The sequence below is a fragment of the Cavia porcellus genome, unplaced genomic scaffold (genome assembly GCF_034190915.1).
Source record: "Cavia porcellus strain 051 isolate PalLab524CR breed Dunkin Hartley unplaced genomic scaffold, mCavPor4.1 scaffold_28, whole genome shotgun sequence".
Classification (NCBI taxonomy): Eukaryota; Metazoa; Chordata; class Mammalia; order Rodentia; family Caviidae; genus Cavia; species Cavia porcellus.
Genome location: NW_026947511.1, coordinates 3,341,136 through 3,359,113, shown reverse-complemented (window position 1 = coordinate 3,359,113; position 17,978 = coordinate 3,341,136). Strand labels below are relative to the sequence as shown.

Below are 17,978 nucleotides of genomic sequence, written 5' to 3'. Positions count from 1 at the left end.
GAAATAAACTTTATTTTATTCATAATTTACAATAGGAAAGGACCAAGATTATACATTATCAAAACTCCCCAATCAAACACAGATCAGGACACAGAGATTAGACAACACAAAAAGAAACTGGAAAATTTTAAGTGGTTGAATGAAAGGACAGATAAAACTATTTAGCAAAGTCGGTTTAGAGAAAGATCTTAAGGGCTACTAAAGTGAAAGGGGTTTGTGTTTTTTTACTCTGCCTTCATACAGAGCAGTTACATTTTCATTTTCAATGACTTTCTACTAAAGATTTTGTAGAATTTGTGGCTACAAACTGAAAATTACTAAGTTAGGTGACTCTTCTAATCTAGGATACTATACATATTTTTTCCTATGTGGATTTTTTTTTTGTACCCAAGATCAAATTCACAACCTTATGCTCACTAGGTAGGCACACTACTGAGCTAAATCCCTAGTCCTCTATGTAACATTTTTAAAAGGGCCTGTGTGGAGGGTGGGGATTTAGCTCAGCGGCATAAGCGTCTGCCTTGCAAGCAGGCAGTCCTGAGTTCGATCCCTGGTACCGATAAAAATGAAAAAGACAAAAAAAAAAAAAAAAAAAAGTGCCTGTGTAAAAAAAAAAAATCGCTTCCAGCTTTGATGGAAGCACAGTTATTCAATCAATAAAATGTTCTGTATGCAACTGCCAACTAACAGAACAATAGTGTATCAACATGGGTAGGTATAATGTTTCTATTCAAATTGTTTAAATCATTTATTTCCTTCCATTCAAATGCTTTAGCTTAATTACAAAAACAATAGAAGATAAAAAGACATCACTGGGCAAATAACAAAAGTTACCATAGTAATTGAGGGATACAAGAAATGGTGAGAAAAGAGTGAAAAGATAATTGGTCAGAATCCTTATGCCCCTAGCTAGGGATATTCTATCATGTGTACTGTTCTGAAGGATAACTTTGATCAGTTGTGTACGGTAAAAGGAAGGACATATACAAATAATGTATATGAGAAGAAAATACATCAACTTCCTCCAAAAAAATCAGAAATAATTAGCTGCAGGACTATTTCTAAGTGTAGATTGAGAGAAAAACGTAATACTTAAGGTAAATATTTTAGGGAGTCAAGTATTTCATCTGATAAACAGAAAAATAACTCACTAGATTGCCAAAGATTACCAAAAAGGTAGTATACCTTTGCTTCATGTTTCACCACTATTTCAACAACATCATTGTGAGCTTTCTCAGATGCTACATGTAGAGGAGTCAAAAATCTTAAAGAGAAAAAGGCAGACAATGAGTGCATTTTCCAGACAATAAAATGTCAGTAATATTTAATCATTAAAAGTATACTTACTCTTTAGTTTTTTCATTGATGTTAGCTCCTTTTCTTAGCAACAGTTCACATATTTGTTTTCTTTTGGGATATGGAGATGCAGCTGCACAATGCTAAATAATTTAAATTGCAGTATTAATCGAGGACTATATAAACTGGTTTTTACTTAAGAAAACTTGTGTTTTCAATTAAGAATAATCAAGAAGTTGTTTAACTTCTTGATTTTTGACCTAACTATGCTTCTGATAAACTTTTGGACAAGATGTGCAACAATTACCAAATTTGGACCAAGGCTAAAAATCTTATGTGCCAGATCATATTTGTTGTTAAATACCTAGAATAAACTTTGTCCCCTAACTTTGAGAAACCGACAACTGATGTGATGAAAAACCTAATGTGAGCAATACTCCTTTTAAAACTGTTTCCATATAACAAGATTTTTATGTTTAAAAGTTAAGAAAACACCCTTGCGTTTTCTTTACATGAAGAATGAATATCCATAGGCTCTACATTCTGCTTGGTCGATAGTATGACAGCCTAACTAGCTCTTAAGCTAAGTAGTATTTATCTATGCCAGCTACTTGCTGCAGCAGAATAAAGAGGTTGTATTACCTGATGGGCACATTCAGTTTTACAAAATGATATTAGAGTTCCAGGCTGCAGCATCTATATTTAAGTTGTATCAAGGAGGAAAAGGAGTCAATAGACAGGAATTTGCCAGTGAAACCTAGCACTTTGTGGTCATGGCATGTATCTTTGCAACCTCCCAGGATCATACTCAAGGACAATGGGCATTCAATAATTTTGGAATGATGATTAAATCAATATATACATGTTAAAACTAAAACTTGAAAATTCATGGAATAAAAGTTCTGATTAATTTTTAAGTAAGGCCAGTCAATATATCTAAGCATATAGTACATACGAAATTTGTTCTCTGATTGTAATCTGTTATTAACTATAAAGCTTATCAGATCCTCAGATCTTTTTTGGGGGGTACTGTTAGGATTCTAACTCAGGACCTCAAGTTTGCCAGATTGGCACTGCGGCTCTGAGCTAAATCCCAGATCCTTGGGATCTTTGATACTGCTACAGTTACCAAAATCATTTATTCACCTTCAATGAAGTCAAAGCTAGTTGGTGAGCACAGTTCTTTTGGCATGTTAAGGGTAATAACCCCAGGTCTTCTAACAGGAGAGCACAGAAAATAGAAGTTCATTTCCAACATTTCTTTATCACACCCACATCAAACTGCATCCAAACCTGTCTTTTGCACCATCCTGGAGCAGGGTCAATCTCTTGAAACTGAGAAGAAATTGCTCCTGGACTTACAATGCCTTTGACATTAATTCCCAGTATGTTAAAAAGTTGTTTAATAAAAGGAGAGGAGAAATAGAAGAAAACAACAGGTAAAACACTCCTCTTATTTATGCTTTTGCTTTTCATGGGTTCAGTTACTTACAATCAACTGTGGTCTAGAAATACATGGAAAATTTCAGAAATAAGTAATAAAGTTTCAGATTTTTTTTTTTTTTTTGCCGTACCGGGGACCGAACTCACGACCTCGTGCTTATCAGGCAGGTGCTTATGCCACTGAGATAACTCCCCAGCACCATGATGTGTGTTTCTGAGAAGTCATAAAATCTTGCATTATCCTGCTTGGGTTGTGAATCAACTGTTTGTCCAGTGTATGCTACCTGCTTATTAGCTGCAGTCACCTCAGCCACCATCAGATTGACTGTTGAGGTAACACAGTGCTGCTTTTCAAATGAACTCTTGTATCACTTAACAATAGCCCTTTAAGGGCAAGAAAAGTGATGCTAGGAATTTTGATACATCAAAGGGAAACTGTATAAATTGCTTCCTTTAAATAAAGTCTAATAAGGGGGAAAATACTATATGTGAGGTTGATAGGAGCTACAGCTAACTTACTGATGTTAATGTGTTACTGTCCTCATTTATAAATTAAACTGTGTAAGTAGGTAGAAGAATAAACAAGAGTACAGTATATACAGAGTGTAGTACTGCCTGTGGTTCCATGTATCCCTTGTGGATATTAGAAAATAGTCTGCAGACAGATACAAGGAATCCTAGTTTCGGCTTCCAAACTAGAATTTTACCATGATGTTAACACTTTCCAGATTTCTCTGAATTGTTTTAGTGCTGTTGTAATATTAATTCTGTATTAACATTTAATAGTCTGCAGCTTTACTTTTTTACTTGGCTATTTTTAAGAAGTAGCAAAAAGACTGCAAATATTTATAGTAGGATTTCTGTATAAATCTTTCAGTTTACATTAAGGAATAAAGAAAAAATTTACCATAAAAGACTAGCTAAGGCTACCGTAAGTGAAATCTGCTACATATAACAACCTACAAATCTTCTTCCAGCTTTTGCAATTCATAAAACAGGATTTTTTCTTTGCACATTGCTACTTTTAAGGAAATCCCTGATTTTGGTATTCCCTTCTGTCACTTACCCTGATACCTCCCATACTTTTCTACTCATGTCTACTTTGGTATAGTACTGTAGAGTTGTGTTATCTCCATTAGGGAAGTAATCTCTAAAATAGTTTTCATTCACACTTTAGACTGTAAAACTTGAAGGAAACACAACAAACGTTCCTGTCTGTCTTTAAGACTGGGTCTTGCTACGTTACCTTGACCAGCTTTCTATTCTTCATTCTTTTACCTCCCAGGTGGCTGGGATTATAGGCATATGCCACTGCATCAGTTTCAAATGGTCTTTATCTGGAGGGTGGCGTTATTTTCTCATTCTTTTCAGTGAGTTCCAAATTTTCTAATATAAGCATTTATGATTTTTATAACCCCTCAAATGATATATACCATACATGATTTAAAAAATACACACATAACGTATACCAGTATATAAAGATAATTTTTTCTGGATACATTATCAAATTAATAATGGAACTGTCTTTTAGAAGGTAGGCCATTCTTTAGTACTGCATGAAACTTTTTCATATGTGTGTACATTGCTTTAGTTTTTGAAAATTACATGTTTTTAACAATTTCTGAAACATTACCAGTGCTGTTTCATGTGTTTGAGGATGTTTGAAATTCACCATTTCCAGAGACAGATGCTTTTTGATTCGTGTAACATCAGCTTCCCGTGCAGCTTGCAGCAATGAATGGCCTTTAAATTCATCTAGATGAAGAAGCATTAAATATACATGAGAATTATCAAATTAACAATCTTTATCTAGTAAAAGACAACTAGCATTTTTCTCAAATTTATTTTCAAAATAGTCAGACTGGGCTCCTGTACAGATTCTCCAAATCTAGCTCTGGAAAACAGTCACAGTGCTACTCAGTTCCCATCAACAGGGCTCAATTTATCCAAGAGTATACACGGATTTATTCCATGGCAGACTCCTGATCTGCTCTCATTCATAGTTTATAGGTATCTAGAGTGCTGCACAACATATCCAGACCCGAGTGCTTTGTGAATATTCCAAAGCACACAATTTCCCTCAGTAAATAAAGTGTGATCATAATTTCTACATAACATTATAGCAGTGGCAGACTAAATTTAGCTCAAATTTATGAGATAACTGGACCAGACAAGTTGGCTACTGCTGAGTGCCACTCACAATAAAGAGGGTATTTTATCAAGGTTTCTCTTATACTCATTAGACTTGTGAAATAACTTCACTACCCCTTATTATTCTAGAACACAGGCTGTCTATTTATATGTATTAAAACTAAATCTGAGTTAGGTATTCTTTTCTATGTCTACTTCAGCTACAGACAAAAACGTCACAGAACTCAGTCCAAACAACAAATAATAGTAAATGTTAAGGAAGATGTAAGGAACATTGCGGCATAGTAGTACATGCCTATAATTACAGCCGTCAAGAAGCATAGGCAGAAAGATCTTGAGGTCATCTAGGCTACACAGCAAGAACATGTCTCAAAAAACCAACAAAGACCTGGGGACTATATTTATGAGATGGCTATCTTACAAACAACACTAACTTCATAGTACATTAACTAGAAAATCATCAAACTCAAAAGCTCATTTAAAAAATATACCCCTTATAATAAGACTAATATATATATGAAAATAACTGAACTTCAAAAAGCTAATATATCTTCTTTTCACAGCATCTAGAGTAAGAAGATGCTTCCAAGTTGCTAAATATGATAAAAAATAACAGATATCCATGGCTATTGACAATATTCTATTATTTAACACATTCACAACAGGACCATAATTTATGACTATATCACCAGTAGGGATGTGTTAAACATTTGCAAAAATAAATAAGAAAAAAATGTTTAATTGGTTAATGTTACAATATACTAACTGAACGTTTGTGATTTTTATACTTACATGATAATCTTTCTTTTAACTGTGGTGTGGGAGCCAAGTCGATAGCACTTTTATTATGACAATTCAGCAGTGTTGGATCTGCACCATAACTTAAGAGAAGAGAACACACTTCAACTCTGTTCTTAGAAGCTGCCTCATGAAGAGGAGTGAACTGCCACAAGTCCATTGCATTTACACAGGCACCATGCTGGGAAAGGAAAAGCATATACTCAATGTTCAATTTTTAAGACAGTTTAGATTAGTACTGTGTAATGCAACATTATGCAAACTTAAGATGTATTTAACTGTTGCTGTGAAAGACAATTAAGAGCAAAGCTTTAGATTTAACTTGTATCCTTTCCAAGACTTTCTTCCATTCATTCATCCATTGTTTTTCCTAGGTGGTACTGGCCCTCAAACTCAGGGCCAGTGCGTGCCAGGCACGCACTCTACTACTGTGCTACATCCCCAGGCTATTCTTCCCCTTTGTAGACATATATGTCTATAATACCATCATCCAAGCTACAGAATACCTTGAATACCCCATATTTCTTCATGGTCCTTTTGTAAGCATTTTCTCCCCATTCTGACTTTCAGTACCATATTAATGTTCTGAAACTTCATAAAAATGGAATATAGTACTGTATATACTTTTGTATCTAACTTCTTTCCCACATATGTTTTTAGGATTTATATTTTTATCAATAGATCATTTTAATTGCTAAGGAACATTTCATTGTACTGATATCACAATTTACTATCAAAAATCTTCCTTTAATGGACAGCTGGGCAGTTTCTAGTTGTATGTTGCTGTGAATCATCCCAAGGCCTTGTGTATGCTAGGCATGATATTTTTTTTTTTTCTTTTTCCTTTTTATCGGTACTGGGGATTGAACTCACAACTGCCTGCTTGCAAGGCAGGTGCTTATGCCGCTGAGCTAAATCCCCAGCCCCTCTAGGCGTGAGTTTTAACATTGAACTATATCCCTCAGCTCTATTTGTAGTTTTAACTATTATGAACACTCTTAAATCTCTTTGTGCTCATGAATGTCATTGTAGCTAATATTTAAGTTTATCAGAAACTGCAAAACCATTTTCTAGAGTGTAATACTATTCTACATCACCATCAGCAATATTTGAGTTCTAGCTGCTCCATACACTGGTTAATGCATTGTTATTGTTCAACTTTAAAAATTTTAAGTCATTTCCAAGTGTTGGAGTTAGATAGACTAAATAAATTATACTAGTCCAACCTCCTGTCAAACACTGAAGGTAACTCAACTACTTGATCTTTTTAGCTGTGTGCTGGACATTGAGCCTACAGCCTCACATATGGAAGGTAAGTGGTCTGCCACTGAGCTATATACCTGATCTGGTACCCGCTCCTTTAGTATTTTCAATGAAGGGGACGCAATTCTTGGCTAATATGGCTATTATACTTACCAGATAACTCCTGGTATTATATTACAAAGTTCATTTTTACGTTAAATTATGTACTTTTAGCTTGTTTTACTTGTCTTCTTTGGCACAAAAGAGACTAATACTCTTCCAATGTGGTATTTTGAAAAAATTCTTTGATTTTTCTTTTCTCAGTGTAATCATTTCTAAGTTTTTTAATTCATCTTCCTATCAGACAGTTCCTAGACTTACATCCTGGTGCCCTTCAATTAAATATATGTCAAGAAATTTATTTTACAGAGCTAAGGATGTAGTTTAACAGTACAGTGTTTGCTTCTCTATTCTGTGCAAGGCCCAGTACCACAAAAAATAACAAAACGAAACAAAAAAAAAAACCCAAGTCAAATACTATAGTCCCAATATGATTTGACTGTGTGGAGTATACTCCATCCATTATTTTATTTGCTCTTGGCATATACTTCTACGACTAGTTTAAAATTACAATAGTTTATTTCTCTTCTCCCCCTGCCCAATACTGAGGATTGAACCCATGGTTCTTTAACATTGATCTGTATGTCTAGTCTTTTTTATTGAGAGACAGGGTCTCACTAAGTTGCCCAGTCTGGGCTGGAACTTGTGACTTTCTTGCCTCAGTCTCCTGAGTAATAGAAATGACAGATGTGTGCCACTGCACTTGCTATATTATGTATTTTAAAAATAGCTACATCAAAATTTGTACTTATACTGAAATAGTGGGCAATTTAAAAGCTCTATAATTGCTTTAAACATGAAGCAAATATCAAAGTATATTTTTCACTCACATTTTGTTCTTGTGTACTTGCTCAAACACTAGTTATCTTTTCCTTGTTTCAAGGTCATCTACAAAGTTTATAATATCCCTTCTTTCAAAAAAAATTTTATTAATAAATGTCTGCAGTACATAATAATTACATTCATCATGGTGAGGTGGGACATAACACATTTTAATTCTTTTCACATTACACTTAAAATTTTGGTCAATACTTTCTGCGCAGTTATTTAATTCCCCAAATTATGGCCAGATCTATCTATTTTTCTTCTTTGGATTATAGGCTATGAGAAAAAAGTAGAAAATTACTTGTTATTCTTGTGTTTACTAGGACCATACTTCACTATATGATCCAAGGATCATATGCTGGTGGCATCATTCTCGAGGCTTACTGCTCCAGTCATGAAAACTGGTCACTAAAGGTCTGCTGCTTGTAGTAGTCAGGGCTTGCAAGGAGGACAATTATATACAGGACACATAATTTACAGTATTATTTATACTGGTCACTCAAGGAGTCAAATACAAAGAAGGTGCAGAAAATCTGTCCACAACACTTAAAGACCTAAAAAGTTCAGTGGAGGGCGTGGATCCCATGGCAATAACCTGCATGAGTTCAGCTGTGCATAACAATGACCCATGCAAGTCTATCCCAAGGATCTGTGCTGGAAAGGCTCAAAGATCAGCGGTGGAATCCTGAAAGTCTATGCCAGCGGGGGTGAACAAACTGTGCCAGCAGGCTGAAGGTTCTATTCTGGAGCCAAGAAACAATGCTCAAAATAAGGACTAGGGCTCCCCTGAAAAGTACACAGCCATTCTCAGCAACAATGAGGTCACTCCTCCATCAATGAGAACACCTGAGTACAGAGGCCAGTGTGACAAATTCTGGAGATTAAACATCACACACCTTCCAGGAAGCGATGCTCAAAGCACCAAAGCTTCCCCGAAGTGTAAAGCAGCTATATTCAGCAACAAGGTCCTGAGTTCCTCCAATGATATCAGGTTAGTTCACATCAGGGGAGCCAACATGAAAGGTCTTCCAAGAGAACCAACGGCTCCAAACAACAATTATACTTAAGAGAACCCACAACACTACTCTTTCTCTCTACGTCTCGCAACAGTCCTCAGGTAGCCATCCACACTCAGCAGCACTATGGTGATTCAGTTGAGCTGTTGTTTAAGCTGACCACCAGTTATCAATCCACTACACTGCTAGATGACAGTTTCTTCTACCTGGACTCCCTAGCAAGGGTTGTCAGCATGGTGTTGTCCAGAACTTCTCCATCTATTTCAAATTTCTATTTGCCTTCTTTTGACTGTCCTGACACTGCTACTCTGGTAACTGCCTGTACCCTAAAGTCAGCCAGCATCCTTTTAAAGTATGACCTCTAAGTCAGCTTTCCATTCTTACTGTTTTGTGGTGCTAGGCAAGTGCTCTGCCACTAAGCTACATTCCCAGCGCTTCCATTTTTTAGTAAGACACCATTTAGTAAGTTTTAAGTTCTCATGCAACCTGTCTGATATTCCACTTTTTTTTGTTTATTTGTTTTGAGACAAGGTCTCACTATTATATAGTGCAAATTGGCCCGGAACGCATGGATAATCCTGCCTCAGCCTTCCAAATGCTGGGATTACAGGCATGCCACTACATAAGGCTTATTTTTTGAGACAGGATCTTGCTATGTAGCAGAGATTGGCCTTGTATTCACAGCCATCCTTCTGCCTCAGCCACCGAAGTGCTGAGATTATGAAAAGTTTCATTCTTGTCCACCAAAATATTCCAAATGTTAGATGCAAGATATAGGTTTTTTTGGGTACAGAGATTGAACTCAAAACCTTACATTTGCCAAGCAGGCTCTTAGGCTGCTGAGCTACCTCCCCCCACCCCCGCAAGATACAGTTTTACAAGAATCAAAAGCATTATGCTATAAAGGCACACTATAAAAGCTACATTTTCAATATAATAAGGTTTAGATGCTACACGTAGTCTAATTATTACTATGAAGTTCCTTATGTGAGCATGGTGGCATATACCCACAAGAGAGCACAGAGGTACTGAAAATAATTTTTTTTTCCTTCATCTGTTTTCTTATCTTTAGCTACAAATGCCCAGAGACTGAGAAAAGTACCAAAAGGATACACTGAATGTAGGGTAAATGAAGTCTCAATGTATATAAATTTATACAGAGCATGTATACACAGAGATCGGACAGGAGAGAAGGGGTGTGGGTAACATCCTTGGATTCTACTCTTCTTTTTATTTAAGATTAAAAAGAAAAGAAAAACAAAAAGCAATACAGACAGATAAACAATAAGCTTGGATCCCACTCTTAGGGTTATGTACCTTTCACAGCTACCCAAAAAGGTCAATTTAAGAAGTTTTTTGCATCCTTGGGAACCTGTTTGTTAAAAATAACTGCCAGCACACTGGTTAAAGTGAGTATCACCAAGTCAGCCTGCTCCAACCTAAAAGTATAACTGGGAAAATTCTGTAAATATCACTGGCAGTTTTAATACTGTTATGAATCAATAAAAATTATCTTTTTCTTTTGGTACCAGGTATAGAACTCATGACCTTGATTTTGCCAGGCAGGTGTTCATGCCACTGAGCTAAATCCCTGGCCCTGTTTTCTTATCTTTAGATACAAATTACAGAATTACGAATCTGTCAGTTATAGGCTAGCAATGCTACTTCATATTTGAACTATGTATCTCAAAATTTTGGAAGTCTGATGTTAATCTGTCAATCACCCATATTCTATAATGATACTTTCTTTATTAAGTGCTTAAAACACAATAAAGAAACAGATATACCACATATAATTTTATATAATTATAAAAAACAATCAAAGGTGTATAAGAACTAACCTTAGGGGCTGGGGATTTAGCTCAGCGGCATAAGCGCCTGCCTTATAGGCAGGCAGTCGTGAGTTCGATCCCCAGTACCAATAAAAAAGAAAAAAGAACTAACCTTAACCAGAAGTTCAGTTACTTCATAATGACCATATGAACAGGCATTATGTAATGGCACCAGATCACTACAATAAGAGAGGAGAGAAAAAGCATGTGTTATTACAGACTCCCTACGTGTAGGGAAACATAAATTATTTAGCTTTTATTAATTTAAACAAATGCTTCATGTGACCAACAAAAATGCACAAAACTTTAGTTCCATTCATCTGAACCTTTAGTTCTAACAATTCTAACTCCCAAGTTTCTTTCAAATATATCATTTTTGTACACTGCTATTGCTATTGACTTTGTTTGGGCTTATATTATTTTTTTTTCTTGCACTACTGAAATAGCTCCACTCTGTTTGTGGCTAGATTTTTCTAAAAGGCAAATATGATGTGGTTATCCCTGGTATAACATTTTTAATGATTCTTTCTTGCTTCCTACGAGAGATAGTTCTAATTTCTTAACAGGGTACGCACAAAGTTCTGGCTTTTTCTCCTGCCTTACATTCAGTAATGGTATGTTTACGGTTCTTGTATGTCTTTCTACATATTTGTTCTTGGTGTAGGATAAATTTCCCTCTCCTCTTTAACTCATCTTCCCAGATAAAGCACAAACACTGGCTCTTCCTTGAAACATTTCTGAAGTCCTGTAAGGTAAACTGCTATAGGTCTCAGTAAACTGAAACCTAATTCACTCACTTTATTTGCCTAGACATTAGTTTCATTACCAACTATCTAGTAGATGCTTCCACCTGAGTTTCCATCACATCTAAAACTGAAGTCAATTTTTCTTCTTGAATGTCAATATGTGTATTATTGTGTCTCACTCAGCTTTAGAATTTAAGTAGTTTTCTTTGTATTCCTTTCTCTCTTATCATGTCTAGACTTTATATATCTCATCTACTCTTTTTTTTTTTAATCAGTACCGGGGATTGAACTCACAACCGCCTGCTTGCAAGGCAGGTGCTTATGCTGCTGAGCCAAATCCCCAGCCCCTCTCATCTACTCTTAAATTGTAAAATGTGTTGTACCTATGCCTTCATTTCCCTACAAAATGCTCCAGAACACACACCTTAAACTTAAAAATTCTTTCAGTGTTTTTCCTTTTATGATGCTGGAATCAAACCTAGGCCTTAGCAGGTGCCAGGCAAGTGCTCTATCATCAAACAATACTTCTAGCCCATGATCACTGTTCCCTAAATGTGCTGTGCCTTCTGCTTCAGCACCTTCACTTATACCAATTCTTTTTCAGAGTGAAGGTTTTCCCAACTCCTTATTTTCTAGAATTGATATCTACCATTAAGATCCAAGTCAAATATTCTGAAGGATTTCCTAATCATTCCATCCATCACTGACAGTCTTCTTCTGGAAACTCTTGTAGTACTCTCTATTTATCACTTGGCTCTTAGGAAACACCTTCATGATTTAGCAGGTGTTTTTTACGCTTTACCAAGTATAACATCTGAGTGGTAGGATTAAGCTCAATGAATGTTAAAGCTGTTTAGTAAAAAAAAAAATACGCTTTTTATCAGGTTACTAATCTGGTATCTGTCATTTAAGAATTATGACATGTAAGTAATTTTATTGAAATGCTTACCCTTTATCTTTAGCATGGACATCAGCTCCATGCTGCAACAATAGCTGTACAATCTTTACTCTGTTGTATCCTGCTGCCAAATGCAATGGAGTTGACTGAAACATTAACCATATAAATTAATGAAATTCACATAATGGCTGAGTAAGACATGTGAAAAGGTAAGAAACCCAAAAAGAGAACCAGGAAATATAACTTCATTGTCTAACAAGTAGGTATCAATTTGGTCCTTAAAAAAATCTAACACACACTGAATACAGTGTAGAAGTTTTAAGTTCACTATTGCACACTGTTTGCAAACAACTAAATGCTTATGATCTTTTAAGTTTTTACTAAATTTAAGAATTAGTCTGAATTACTACTTAAAATAAAACACCAATATTCTTTTCAAGTATGTTTTAATAAGATAAATGCATCTTCCTGTTAGTAGGAGAACATAAACATTATTCCAAAAATATTACCTTTCTGCCATCACTTGCATGGCAGTTAACATTTAATGGTGTAAGTAGTGCCATCATTTTTTCCTCATTGCCACTCCTGGAACACCAAAAGATACATTAGCAACTTCTATTCTTTATCAGATTCTACTGGAGACATAGACTGCCTCCATTAAGAATCATTCTGTTTTACATTATATTTACTGGGCTTTACTTTGGAGTGGGGGATGTTTTAGACAGCTTCTTGCTTTATAATCAGGCTGGCCTTGAACTCATTCTGTAGTCCAAGCAGGCCTTGAATACTGGGCAATCTTATTTTAGCTCCTCAAGAGCTGGGATTATAGGCATGTGCCACCATGCTCCCCTTATACTTACTGTAAAAAAAAAACTTTAGCCAGGGATTTAGCTCAGTGGCCTAAGCGCCTGCCTGGCAAGTGTGAGGTTGTGAGTTCGATCCCTGGTGCCAAAAAAAAAAAAAAAAAAAAAAGTAATGCCTTTACAGTATATTATAACATCGGTACACACCTGGCACTTTCCAAGAGTTCATCTTTCTTATATTCACCTGTGAATGGGGGGGGGGGAGAAATTAAAAAAACAAAACAAAATCAAACTCAATGACATTTTATGCAAAAAGATGCCTGGTGAACTACATTTAACTGGTATTTAATACAGATAAATTTGGAACTAAATTTCTAACAAATGCAAAGTGGTTAATGAACAGAATATCATATAGATTAAAAGTACTTATATAAATACTTCTGTTATGAAAATGAAAAAAGAATGATTTGATATTAATTAACAGAGGGCTTGTTTTGTTTCTTGATAGTACCAGGGACTGAACACAAGGCCTTCATATTGAGCTATATCCCCAGTCTTTTTTAGTTTTTGTCTTTTCTTCCTGTTTTTGAGATAGGATTTCACCAATTCACCAAGTTCCCAGGTTGGGCTTGAATTTGCAATCCTCCTGCCTTGATCTCCTAGAGTGCTGGGATTACAGGTGTGTTACCATGCTAGGGTATAATGAAGTGTTAGATTACAACTATATAAAAGTAGTATGTGTAAAAAAAAAATAAAAGCTCTGAAAGAAATAAATAAACCAACGTATTAAACAAGTTTGTTTTGGGAGGTAAACTACTGGTAAGCTTTCCTTTTTTTTCTTAAAATTTCTTAAAATAAGTAACTGATTAAAAAAACAAAACAAGTATCCACAATTTGACTCAAAACCAAAACAGGGGGTTAGGAGTATAGTTCAATGCTTCAGTTCAGGCTCAGCACATGAGGCCCTAGGTTCAATCCCTGGCAGCAAAAAACTACAAATAAAATCGAAGAAACTAAGCCCAAAATCCTAACATTAAAAAACAAATGAACATACAAAACAAAGACACTTCACTGCATCACTTATAAAAAACTATTTTAAACTGCAAACTTTTTTCAACACCAAGACTGTTTTAAACCAGGTGTGCTGGTGCATGCCTGTAATTCCAGCACTCAGGAGGCTGAGGCATGAGAACTGCCACAAGTCTGAGGCCAGCCTGTGCTACACAGTGAGTTTCAAAGAAGCCTGAACTGCACGGTGAGACCCTGTCTCAGAAAAACAAAATTAAAAATTGTTCCAGTTAAAGCTACTTAAAATATTTACAACTATAAGAAGGATTAATCATAAACTATGCCAGTAACACATTCATAAATCATACAACACTGTAAATGACTTTCATTTTTACACTTTAAGTTTTTCCTTTTTAACATTAGTGTATGTTTGCAATACTTATGCTGGGAGATTGGTACATACATATATATATATAGCATATCTCAATCATTTTCAAACTCTTTAGTCCCCTTCCTAGCTTTGACTTTGACCACTCAGATTCCCATCTCCAGCAAGTCTTTTTGTTTCCTACCAGCTATCCTGTTTTATTTTTCTTTTAGAATTCTCATATAAGAGAAACTATACGTTATTTAACCTTTTATGTCTGATTTATTTCTCTTACATTAGGGTCTCAAATTCCACAAATTCTCCTGTAGATGACATGGCTTCATTGTTCTTTATTGGTTAATAGTATTCCCTTTGTATGCATATACATTTCCTTTGTCCGTTTGTCTGCTGATGGATATTTAGGTTGTTTCTAGAACTTAGCTATTGTTAACTTGTGCTGCTATAAACACTGGAATATACTTAGGTCTGATATGATGTCTTTAACTCATAGAACAGTATGGCTGGATCAAATGTAATTTCTTTTACTTTTTTGAGGAATCACCCACTGATTTCCATAGTAAACTGTACTAATCTTCATTCCCTGCAACAATGTGGGATTCCTTTTTCCCATCCCTTTATCAGCATTTGTTCTTTTCTGTTCCATTCTAAGATGAAATTTCAGTTTTACCGAGTTATATTTCTATAATGGCTAAAAATGATAAAACATTTTTTCATGTACTTATTGGTCAATTATGCTTTAATTTTGAGTTCATTTGCTCATGTTTTGATTAGGTGATTTTAGAAGGGTTTTCTTTTCTTACTTCTTTACATATTTTAAATACTAGTCTATCAGAAGAGCTCAAAAAATTTTTTTCTTGCTCTATCTGTTGACTTTCCACTTTGTTGACCACTTCCTTTGTTGTACAATGGCTTTTCAATTTGATGTAATCCTATTTGTTAATTCTTAATATTATTTCCTATGCTACTGGAGTTCTATTCCAGGAAATCTTAGCCTTGTTCTTCAAGTTTTTCAAGTTATCGCCCAGCTGTTTCAATGTTTGTTTTATATCTAAGTGTCTGACCCATTATGACTTGCTTTAGTATAGGGTGAAAGATATAGATACAATTTCAATCTTCTACTTATGGACAATCACTTTTCCCAGTACCATTTGTTAAAAAAGGAATCTTTTCTCCAACATGTTTTTGGTTCTTTTGGGGAAAAAAAACCCCACATGACTGAAAGTGCATTGAGTTGTTTCTGTATCTTCTGTTCTTTTCCACTGGTTCACATGTTCGTTTTTGTGGCAGTACCATCCTTTTTTTGTTGCTGTAGCTTTGCATTATAACATGAAAATCAGAATTGTGTTGATATTCCTAAGGATTTCTTTGCTATTTTGGGTCTCTTCTGGTTCTATAAACTTCAAAAACCATTTTTTCTAGTTCAGTGAATATTTTTGCTATTCTAATAGGAAATAATAACTTTTGGTTACATGGTAATTTTTCACAGTATTAACTGCATACCTATTGAGTGAAGAATGTATTTCAATTTTCATATATGCTCTTTAGTCTCTTTCTTCAGAGTTCTATACATTTCATTATAGAGGTCGTTTACCCCTTGGTTAGGGTGATTCCTAAGAAGAGTACTTAAATTTTTTCACACTATTGTGAATGAAGCTTTTCCTCAGTTCTTAATGGGTTCATTACTGGTGTACAAGTATGCTATTGATTTTTATGTACTGAATTTGTATCTTGCCACTTTATTGAATTTATCAACTCTGAGAGACTGCTGGTGTTTTGTGGCTCTTCTACGTAAAGGATTGTACCATCTGCAACATGGCTAATATGACTTCTTCCTTTCCTCTTCTTATCCCTTTTTTCCTTTCTCTTGCACAACTGATTGAAGTTTTTAGTACTATATTTAACAAGAGCAGTGAGAGTTAACATCCTTGTCTTGATCCTACTTTTAAAGGATACGCTTTTAGTTTTTCCCTTTTTAGTATGATGTCAGCTGTGGGTTTCTCAGTTTCAAGTATAACGTATTCTCATCAGTTTCTATTGTGATGACCATGTGACATTTATCCTTGATTCTGTGATACATTAATTTACGTTGAATTATCCTTGCATCTCTTGAATGAAGTTGACTTGGAATAGTGTATGACACTTTTAATGATTAGTTGAATTATCTGCAAGTATCTTATTGAAGATTTTTGCATCTATGTTCATCAAAGATGCTGGTCTGTACTTTTTGACCCCCTGCTTGCCAGGCAGGTGCTGAGCTAGGGTGCTGAGCTAAATCCCCTGCCCCTCAGTTTCCTTTTTTTGCTGAGTCCTTATCTAGTTTTGTGATCAGGATAAAGCTTGGTTCATGGAAGTCAATTTTTAACAATTCCTTCCCTTTCAATTGCATGAAGTTTGATAGTACTGGCATTAGTTCCTTTCTATAGCTCTGCCAAAATTCAGCTATGCATCCATCAGGTGGTGGGTTTTCTTAGAAAGCAGAGCTTTTATTGCTGTATCAGGTTTACTGCATGTTAAGTGATATATATCTAGGAATTTATCCATTTTTTTCAGATCCCAAATTTATTGAAATATAAATGCTGAAAGTTGTTTATAATAATCCTTTGCATTTCTGTGATATCTGTTGTAGCATCACCCTTTTCATTTTCAATTATATCAATGTCAGTTCTTTCTTTTAGTTAAGGTTTTAGCAAGTTATCCTTTCAAAGAACCAACTCTTTATTGATTCTTTGTATTTTGTTTTTTAAATCTCACTTTCACTGACTTCCACCCTAATCTTTATAGAATTTATTTCCTTCTGCTAGCTTTGGGTTTGGACTACTGATTTTTCTAAGCCCTTCAGATCATTATGTTATTTACAGTATTTTGTGTTGCTGTTATTTTTCTAATGTAGGTACACTGCTATAAACCTCCCTTTTAGAATTGCTTTCACTGTGTCCCACATATTGTGATGTTGTATTTCAATTATCATTTGATTCTAGGAATTTAAAATTTTTTTCTATGACCTACTGATTATTCAAAAATGTATTATTTTTACAAAATGTATTATATTTACAAAAATGTATCCATGTGTTTGTGTGGTTTCTTTTGCATTTGATTTCTAGTTTCATCACTCTGTGGTATGTTAGGGTACAGAAAATAATTTCTATTCCTTTTTATTTAAGCATGCTCCTTGATCTAAAATATGGCCTGTTTTGGAGAAGTTCCTTTGGCTGCTGAGAAAAACACACATTCTGCCATTGTTGGACGAAACATTCTGTAGATATCTATTAAATCTATTTGTTCTATGCTGCAGTTCAACTGGTATTTCTAACTTTTTTCTTTTTGGGGACTGGTTGAGCTGTTTGTGATAGTAAGATACTAAGTCCCTCATCATGATTATTGGTGTCTATCTGTCCTTTTATGTCAAGTAGTT

General features: G+C 35.0%; 1 protein-coding gene across 4 annotated transcripts in view; it reads right to left on the bottom strand.

The window, feature by feature from the left end:
* Positions 1–17,978, bottom strand: part of Tnks2 (tankyrase 2) — a 74,461-nt gene that overhangs the window by 36,532 nt on the left and 19,951 nt on the right. For 3 of the 4 annotated variants that reach the window (XM_003462388.5, XM_063239347.1, XM_063239349.1), the window contains exons 4-11: positions 13,378–13,414; positions 12,877–12,952; positions 12,419–12,513; positions 10,836–10,902; positions 5,683–5,869; positions 4,373–4,494; positions 1,348–1,439; positions 1,186–1,264 (exon numbers count right to left, since the gene is read on the bottom strand). In XM_003462388.5, coding sequence (XP_003462436.1) covers positions 1,186–1,264; positions 1,348–1,439; positions 4,373–4,494; positions 5,683–5,869; positions 10,836–10,902; positions 12,419–12,513; positions 12,877–12,952; positions 13,378–13,414 — 755 coding nt within the window. The remainder of the gene's footprint in view (positions 1–1,185; positions 1,265–1,347; positions 1,440–4,372; positions 4,495–5,682; positions 5,870–10,835; positions 10,903–12,418; positions 12,514–12,876; positions 12,953–13,377; positions 13,415–17,978) is intronic. The other variant, XM_063239346.1, reaches the window with a different exon arrangement.